This window comes from Carassius gibelio, chromosome B22 (genome assembly GCF_023724105.1).
Source record: "Carassius gibelio isolate Cgi1373 ecotype wild population from Czech Republic chromosome B22, carGib1.2-hapl.c, whole genome shotgun sequence".
Taxonomy (NCBI): Eukaryota; Metazoa; Chordata; class Actinopteri; order Cypriniformes; family Cyprinidae; genus Carassius; species Carassius gibelio.
The window spans coordinates 8,790,188-8,800,377 of NC_068417.1; the positions used below are offsets into that span (position 1 = coordinate 8,790,188).

Consider the following 10,190-nt stretch of genomic DNA (forward strand, 5'->3'; position numbering starts at 1 on the left):
AGACATTTTGGCAATTTTGTGTATATCAGAAAGTTTAAGCGCATTAAGCTTAGAAAAATAACACTCAGAGAGCATGTGAGAACTGAATTGAGTTCTTATTCGCATCTTCTTCGTATTGCACTTGAATGATCAAAAACTGCTTTAATGTTTACACTAGCAACGTGTGCAATGTGCATATATATATTCCTTCAGTTGTATTTCAAGTATTTTAAAGGCATTATAAGCATAGAACCTGCGGGAATGAGTACAATTGTATGCAATAACGATTCAAATAAATTTCTTTATTCAGAAAAATTATTTCTTCATTTTTATTACCAAGAAAAATATTTCAATTTTGGTCAAATCAGCCGAGAGATGAAAATTACATAATTTAGGGTTTTCCCAGCAAACACAACGAACACGTTACTGTACGTGATTTAGAAGTACATTTGAGGTTAAGCTAGAATTTGAGATTAAACTTCAAATTTGACATTAAAATGCAAGACATTCTTGAGCTTCTTCATTTTTACACATATACTTTACAAAACATACTGTACAGTCATGCACATTTATAAATTCGGCTGATGTTGCACTTGCAACAAAAGCGGTTATGTTTATTATATATTTTTTCAGCTTTATATTTTCTGACATTTTATTAAAGAAAAAAAAATCTACAAATTTTCAATGTTTTCTAACGTTAAAACCCATAAAAGTTATGACTCAAACTACACATAATCAACTAACAAAGTGAATAAAATGAACAGTATATTTATAGGACCATCTATCTTAATATATTTTCAAAGGCAAATTTATTGCTAAAACTGTCGCTGGGTAGTATACACCACTGAAACATGTTTTGGTCACACAAGCATCCTGGAAATCATCTGTTGTCCCATATCCTGAAGATTCATGTTTGGTCTTTGCAGATGACTGGAAGAAAGTCTTCAAAAATGTTTTTATCTTAAGGCCTGCTTTTCATTTTGATAGACTGCAGGGTAAAAGATAAAATTAGAATTGTATAAACAGAAAATTATGAAACCATTTTTCTCTTAAGATTTTACACATCTTAAACTTTTGAAACTTAACTTTAATATTTAATCCAAAATACAATGAGTCTTTCTTTTACTAGTTTTATAGATTTTAACACATTTTGAAAAATTTGAATGAAATTTCTATCATATTTGTGCAATTTATTCCAAATGACGTGGTTACATGAGATTTTTACTATTAGGAGTATTCTGAATAAGAGTAGACTATTAATTTCTTGATGTCTGAAGACATTTTGTAGTAAGTTTACACTAGCATTTAAAGTTTTGTCATGACCCAGAACTGTAACCCAAAAATATTTTACACTCATTCACAAAAATCTGCATTCCCCCACAAAATAGTTACATTCCCCCAATAAGTTCTGCATTCACCTGAGACACTTTTGTGGGGGAACACATTTGTAAAAGTTTCCTACAGAGCCCCTGAAGGGACATGGTGATAGAAGAAAATATTATGTGTTCCTCACTTTGCTTTCCCACATTTATTCCCAACATCCTAAAGCTGAAGCCAACTGAATGTGAAATAAGATCAGTTCAGAGAAAGATTGGAAAAAGACATGTAAACATACAGTATACTTACTTGCTTTACAAGGACTACAGTACAAATATGAACAGTCCCACCACACACAGAAGCACATGGATGGTCCTTAAAAAAGGATTATTATCGCATTAAAGAAATGTTTTTGTGAACTGAAAAAAAAAGCTGAAATTAAAACACTATAATTATTATATAAAAAAACATATTAAACAAAAATAAAAAACGTCTTGGCACCGTTTGGCAAAAAAAAAACTGTTAAAGCTAAAAATAATAGTAAATAAAACTAAATAATAATAAATTAAACCTAATAATATTTAAGAAAAACGAAACAAAAATGTAAATGAAAATTAAATAGAAATATGAAAATATGCAAACTAAGGGATTTCAAATACTAATTCAAACTATAACAGTATATAATGTTTTCAGTCGTGCGACTGGCATACATACCTGGAATGAAAAACGTCTGTTGCATCGCAGCACAGGTCAAATAGTTTTTTTAATAAAAAAAAAAACAACTGTGTTAAAGTTTTTGTGCACACGTTCCTGTGTGATGTGACGAAAATTATGGATAAAATACCAACCATAAAAACACTATACCACACTGAACTTACTGGTGTTACTCTTGATCTCATCCTCAGTCAGAATCCTCCGGAAGGTCGTCCCCATGTGCTCTACCTCACAAACAAACTGGTTCTTCTTCCACTCTTCTGGTGGAATATAGAGGGTAGAAGTCTTCTGAAAGGTCCCATCTTCATTTGGTAGTAGCTCTCCAAGATCCACATCCTCATCATGATCCTGTCCATTTTTTAACCAGGTGATAGTTAGTCCTGATGGGTAAAAACCTGTGGCATGACACACTACAGGAGATGAGGGATACCTCTGTAACAGAGACACTTCAGGAGCTGAGAGAGAGAGAGTATAAATGTGAGGAAAATATTATATACTTCAAATTAATGATAAGATCAACTCAAACATTATTTTCAGTGCTCCTCATTTGGGAGTCACATTTGTGGTTTTGAGGCCAAAAGTCATGCCCCAAAATGATTTTGCTGAAAAAAAATAAATTAATTAAATACTATCTTCTTTCTTTATTTTGCATTTTGAGAGAATCTTCTGTTACTTCATTAATTTTCAATTTATGCAGTATTTCATGTTAAATATAACCGAAGAGCACCAGCGGGTTATTGAAGCAAAACATGAGAAAAGACAAATGCCAATTAATCATTCAATAAAATAATAATAATAATAAAATATAAATTTGATAAACAAAGTGAAGTTCACAAAGACAAGCTACCTCTTCTCTCCAAATCCACTTTTCTTAACATCAAGAAATGTTTTAACCAGTTAACACACTCATGTTGGTAGTATTGTTTCAGTAATTTAAGCTGTTCTCTGTCATTATTCCACTTGATCATTGTTATTACTCCCTGTCGTACAGCTGTGATGTATCTGAGCTCCTTCACATCTAGTGTGACATAATCCTCTCCATCATAACCGTACTGATCAAACCCACGTGAGTCTTCAGTCTCATCATCCCATTCACATCCATACATCCTCTGATACGTGTGAACACCTGAAGAGAAAGAGTGCCATAAGATCTGCTCCTGTTTAATGTATATCTTTGACATTTGAAACTGTAGTATAAAGTGTTTTAACTCACCATGTGTCTGACTGAATTGCTGCATTAGAACAGTAATGTTGATTTTGTTGGTCTGCTGTACTCGTTCTCTGATCTCAGCGTATTCTTTAAATCTGTCTTCAGACATAAACTCCTTCATCCAGTCCTGTCTGGGAATCAGCTTCTTTATCTCACTGTCATAATAATCAATCTGTCGTCCATCCAGAGTAGTTACAGAAGAAAACTCTGGGATTCCTGCATTAGTCTGTCCATTTATTTCAGTGTAAAATGTGGTGAAGGTGTGCAACTCTGAACAAACAACAAAGACACCAAAACACAATTAAACACCACACAGTGTCATAAAATTACTTTTGGAGTCATTTAGTTTTTGTTTATTTTTTTCTTCTAACTTCTAATCAATACTTTTGCACTTTTAGGTATCACTGGAAAGGTCTTAAACTCAAAATTAATCCTGTGAAAACAGTTTTGGTATTGCATTCCCACAGAAATTTTTACTTTGAAACATTTTTTTGTGGTCTCAATTTTTGTGAGATCAACTTCAAATTTGGAGCATGACTTTTTTGGACATACTGCTTTATTTTATTGCAATTTTGGCGTCCAAATTGTTTTGTAAAAAATATTTGGTATAAAATAAATATGTTTAGATAAGTACATTTGCTTTTGAGTAAACTTCAGCTAGAAGTTTTTAAAACTTTAATGTTTATATGCTTATATTGTCTTCCAGTCAAGTAAAACCACAGTTGATAATAATAATAATAATAATAGATTTTATTTGTAATGCACTTTACATTTGAAACAAATCTCAAAGTGCTACAATTAAGATCAATTAGAAAGGATAAAATACTAAAAGGTTTAATAGTAAAGTCATAAGTTCTCCTAAAAATAAATGTTTTTATTCCTTTTTTAAAAGTCTCAATAGTTTGAGGTGCCCTCAGATGGTCGGGAAGGGCATTCCAAATCCGAGGAGTGGCAGAACAGAAAGCCCGATGACCCATAGTGCTGAGCTTTGTCTTGGGGAGTAGGAGGCGGTTTAAATTTGTTGAGCGGAGTGATCGAGAAGTAGTCAAAGGTGTGAGTAGTTCTTTCAGATGGGGGGGGGGGGCATTTCCATAGATACACTGGTAGGTTAGAGGGAGATCTTATATTCAATCCTGGTGGAAACAGGAATCTAATGAAATGAATGGAGAATGGGTGTGATGTGGTCATATTTTCGAACTGTCATCAGGATCCTAGCAGAACTATTCTGAACATACTGCAGTCTCTGCAAGCTTTTGTTAGGGATCCGGATTAAAAGTGCGTTACAGTAATCCAGTCTGGAGGAGACAAAGGCGTGCACCAGTTTTTCTGCATCTGCTAAGGTAAACATTGGACAGAGTTTTGCAATATTTCTGAGATGGTAGAAAGATGTCTTACAGAGGTTTTTGATATGGGCTTCGAATGTTGTGGATCAAATCTTACACCAAGATTGGTGACAGTTGTGGAGACGGGAAATGACACGATCAGTGATAGTTATACCAGCAATGGAGGAAGACTGGGTTTGACGTGGTGTGCCAACGAGAATTGCCTCAGTTTTAGAGCTGTTTAGCTGGAGGAAGTTGTGCTTCATCCACACCCTTATCTCCTCCAGACAGGCAGTGAGTGTTGAAGATGAAGATGATGTTGGTGAAGTTTTCATGTACAATTGTGTGTCATCAGCATAGCAGTGAAATGAGACTCCATAGCGGCTAATGACATGGCCAAGAGGGATCATGTAAATGATGAAGAGAATGGGGCCAAGGACTGACCCCTGAGGGACCCCACAGGTAACTGTGTGTTGCCGGGACCTTGCACTTGGTTTGGGTGGCCGATAAATGAGAAGTATCATAGTGGAAAGAGGGTGCTTACATTTAAATGCAAGGCATTCAAACAAAGACAGCTCAGGCAGGGTTATAGGGGACAAGATCAGATCACTTCGGTGGATGACAGCCAGACCACCACCACGCCCTGTACTGCGGGCTTTCTGTAAATAGCAGTAACCAGGGGGACAGGTCTCATTTAAAACAGAATAAATATCTGGTTGATGACAGGTTTCTGTAAGGCACATCATATCTAAACACTTTTCTAGAATATGATCATGTATGTGGCAATATTTATTTGTGATGGATTGTGCATTAAAAAGTTCAATCTTGATATTCCTTCCAGAAGTGTGTATCTGTATGTACACGATGGAGTGGTATAGTTGTTGAATTTCTTAAGTTGATTGGCTGAATAATTCAGCATTATGCCAGTCGTGGAGAGTGGTCTGCTAGCCGCAAGCCACGCTCGTGATGCACAGAGAAAAGCCAACAGACTCAGCAAGCAAACAACCGTGACCATGGGTGAACACCTCGCGATCATCGGCAGCGATCTCAGGCGAAAACCACCACAGCAACAGGCAGTGAAGGACAGACATGGGAATCCACAGGTGATAGCAAACAGTTAGGTGAACTCACATTCTGTCCTGTCATGGCCATGAAGGCTATCTACCATCTCATCAAGGCCACGGAGACCACCATTAACCTGTTTATGTTCTCTGTTTCAGTCCTTCCTGACCAGACTTGCTCTCATGTGCCATCGACTCTGCTGTGGTGGTCCTCTGTGGTTTAAATCTAGATTAAAGACCCATCTCTTTTTTCACCCATCAGGTTTTTTTTTTTTGAGCAACTGGGATGGTGCCCCCTCTGGGATTTGGTGCCCTACACAGACTGCGTATTCTGCGTATAGGGAGCGGCTGTACTGGTGTCATCTTTCACGCAAGTGGTGACCGTGCATGCCGTGTTGTGATGGTGAATAATATGGCACATTGCACTGCGCAGCCGCAGACCAATCGGTTTTAACGTCATACCACCGTGTCCACGAGACCTTTTCTTTTTATATCATACACACACCGTCCCGATTGGCCTGCACACACTGCTTAAAACATTGATTTATGAAGAAATTATAAATATAATTCAGATCTATGCTAAAAAAAAGGCAGGTAACAATTAACAGGTTAATTTACATTAAAGTGTGCATAATTGTAATCATTAATATAGGGGGAGATAAAAAAAATTAATGGGGAAAATTAAATTATTATAATATTATAAACAAACACAAGTATTGCATTCAATCAGAGTTTAATAGAGATCAATTCAGTCAATAATAGGGCATTATTTAGAATATCTCTGAAAGGGCATCAGATTAAAATACCTCATGATTTTCTTTCAGGTAAACGAGGAATATTAATGATAACTAAAACTAAAACTATTGACAACATTTTTGTTATCAAATAAAGCTAAAGTAAAATACAATGAATAATAAATAAAATATAAACATTATTTGAAAACTATATGATCATTAGCCTTGGCAATAAACCGACGTGAGTTTAAGTTGAAGCACTATATAATTATAATAACTTAAACTGAAATATGAATAAATTAAACCTACATAAAAATGATAAGAATACAAATTGGTATAACAAATATAATAATAATTTAAATTGGTAAAAAGTTAACAAATTTACATGACAACTAAAAATATACAAATGAAGCTAATTCAAAATATGAATTAAATTAATTCAACACTGAGTTCAACACATGGATGTAGCTGAAGGTATTGCTGGCAGAAATCATTTTAAAGCATTGTCAGCTTCTATGACTATAGTCATGGCAAAACCCAAGTTTATAAATGTTTAAGATCCTTTTTTTTCTTAAAACCTTAAGACCAATTTTGGATTAAGTTGGTTAGCAGACAGAGAATTCATTCTTTACATGAAATCATGAAATGAATCTCACCTGAGTAAACAAAAGGTGCACAGATGAAGAAAAAGATGAACTTCATTATCGATGACAATCCGTGCATTTCACTCTGAAATAAGGGTAGTCGTCAAAGAGCACTGCAAAAACCATGTAGTCTTCAGCACAATGGAAATGATGTGGTTACTGAGGGCAGACGCTGCTCTAGATAAACAGTTTTAATACGGATGTGTGGTACTTTGCCTCAAACTCACAGGGGCACTTGCACTTTTAGGAGGAACACATTTCAAATTAATTTTAACCTATTTTCAGAATTATTCATTCAGTCATTTTCCACCATGTCATTTATTACTGTGATCTCTAGAAGTAAGCAAAATTTAAACAATTTAACTCAAATGTTTCATCATGTTTCATCTATCTGAAAAATAATTTTGTATTGTGTCAGTGGCATGCTTGTCACAGCAGCCACAATAGCACTGTATAACTGATATAGGCTTATGTTTTATTTATTGTTTATGATTAGAAAATTCGCCAAAATGCAGAATTCAGTCAGCGAGTGCGTGCACTGTACAAAACACCAGCGTTTCGACGATGACTCATCTGAACGCCTCTGATTGGCCGGTGCATTTATCAGCTCCAACTGAATTTTTGTGATTGATTTTAATGAGCAGCGAATTAAAAAAACAAATTAAATAAAAAAATTAAATAAAAAAAAAAACCTGTCTGGCACTGTGCCAGTAGCAGCTGGTGATGTTTTACTATTTTCCATTTCTGCCACCCACAGGAATAACTGCACATTGCACCCAAAATTGTTCTGAGTGATACTATTTCAAATTTTGGGGGGCGAGAATGGGGGCTAAGCTGGGGGAACTGCACCCCACCCCCTGCTTTAGACGTTCTACAAACTATAGGTTACTTAGCAATTACATGTTAACTACCAATAATTAGATCTATAGTAGATTAGTAGAAGTAGATTTACATGTAATCTAGATTACATTATTAAATTGATATGCTCATAATGCTCATAAAAGATTAAATGCACATGATTACAAATTATTCAGACAATAGCAATTGATTTTTCATAATTTATAGATATTCCCTAATTATTTTGACTCTTTTTAAAGTTTGTGTTCATGTGATGCAGGGAGTCCCAAGCTTTTTGTCAATCAAAATTATTTTGTTATCAGTAACAGACTACAATTTGTTAGTAATAGTTTACAGGACATTTTCTTTTCAAATATACACAGGGAAAGACAAAATCAAACCCAGTAACACATTTAAGGTGCCCGTTACATCTGCTATTTACACAAGTTTAATCTCTTTATCTCATGGATATCATTCAACACTGAAACATGTTTTAGTCCTGAAGATTCACAATTGGACTAAAATCTGGGATCTGGGAAACTCTTCAAAGGTGTAGGTCTCTTTTTCATTCTAACAGGCTTCCAGCTCATACTTCAGCTCTGCAAAACAACGTCATACATTTTAATTGAGGATATTTTGAAACAACGTGAACATTCCAATTCCTGAATTTTTGGAATTGTCAAAAAAACAAAATCTCGTTCTCTAAAATGCTGCCTTAAGACAAACATTTGGCTTCAACTATTCTTGCAAATGTAGATTTTGAAACTTAAACTCAGTAAATAGACTTCTGAATGCTTGTGTAATCACTGCTAATATTCCCATCACCCTACATCTGATGAAGGCATAATAAGAAATAACAGTTCAGAGAAAGATCAGAAAAAATACAGGTAAACACAGTTCTTTAAGTGGGCCGGTATGCACTGGTACTCAGTACCGCCACTTCCAAATATAGCATACCACCACCTTCGCGAATCATTTGAGTCAGATCGGGAGTTCGGAGCAGGATCGCGAATCATTTGAGTCAGTACGGGAGTTCGGTGCGGGTTCGCGAATCATTGAGTCAATTTGGGGATCGCAAATCATTTGAATCAGTTCGGGAGTTCGGAGCGGGTTCGCGGATCATTTGAATCAATTCGAGAGTTCGTAGCGGGTTCGCGAATCATATGAGTCAGTTTAGGGATCGCGAATCCTTTTAATCAGTTCGGGAGTTCAGAGCGGGTTCGCGAATCATTGAGTCAATTTTGGGATCGCAAATCATTTGAATCAGTTCGGGAGTTCGGAGCGGCTTCGCGGATCATTTGAATCAATTCGAGAGTTCGTAGCAGGTTCGCGAATCATATGAGTCAGTTTGGGGATCGCGAATCATTTTAATCAGTTCGGGAGTTCGGAGCGGGTTTGCGAATCATTGAGTCAATTTGGGGATCGCAAATCATTTGAATCAGTTCGGGAGTTCGGAGCGGCTTCGCGGATCATTTGAATCAATTCGAAAGTTCGTAGCGGGTTCGCGAATCATTTGAGTCAGTTTGGGGATCGCGAATCATTTGAATCAGTTCGGGAGTTCGGAGCGGGATCGCGAATCATTTGAGTCAGTTTGGAAGTTTGAATGCAGTAGCTCTTTCTAAGGGTATTTTTTTTAAATCATTTTGCACATTTTATTTATGTTCAGTAGTTATTTCTAGCTCAAGCAAATCCACAAACTAATAAAAGGATTTATTATTAAGGTCGCCTGTTGACTACTGTATATAAAACCCCTTTAATATGGTTGTTGTTACCTCAGGGGATGAGGGGAGTCATCAAAAAAAAAAAAAACAGAATTTTTTTATTCTATAATAGAGTACCGGCACCTCTTTTGGGCCACTTAACATACTTAGCATCCTTCGTACTGCATGACAAACAAACAGGAATAGGCCAACTCCCACCACTGACACTACAAGTATTTTGTAGTATACATCTGGAAGTCATTCAAAAATATATACAAAAATATATATAATCAGGGGAAAAAAACAAAATAATATACAGAATCAGTAATATAAGGATGAAACAAGTAGTCAATAAAATAATTATCAGTGCTAAATATGACAAGTTATTAAATGTCTGATCTTGCGAGTCATCTGAAGGTGTTCACGAGAACAAACCTCTTTGTATACTGCAATGCATAACTTCATATTACTTCAGAAGGCTTCAGATATAGAGCACAAGTGATAATGATGGATAAATTATACTTATGGTGTTTTCTTCTCTTTCTATAAGCTTGATAAACTTAGTCACGTTCATTGTACAGTATGACAGAACCGCACTATAAACAACTTACCATCCATCTCGTCCTTAGTCTTCCAGATGGTGTTTCCCTCGTGCTCCACCACACAAAAATA

At 35.7% G+C, this 10,190-nt stretch overlaps 1 protein-coding gene across 1 annotated transcript; it reads right to left on the reverse strand.

Moving 5' to 3' along the window:
* Nucleotides 1-935: 935 nt before the first annotated feature.
* LOC127987979 (major histocompatibility complex class I-related gene protein-like) lies at nucleotides 936-3,497 on the reverse strand (the record flags this gene model as incomplete). Its single annotated transcript, XM_052590454.1, has 4 exons — nucleotides 936-967; nucleotides 2,175-2,465; nucleotides 2,858-3,136; nucleotides 3,224-3,497. Coding segments are annotated over 4 exons (876 nt in total), but the record flags the coding sequence as incomplete, so codon positions are not given.
* Between the last annotated feature and the right edge of the window lie 6,693 nt (nucleotides 3,498-10,190).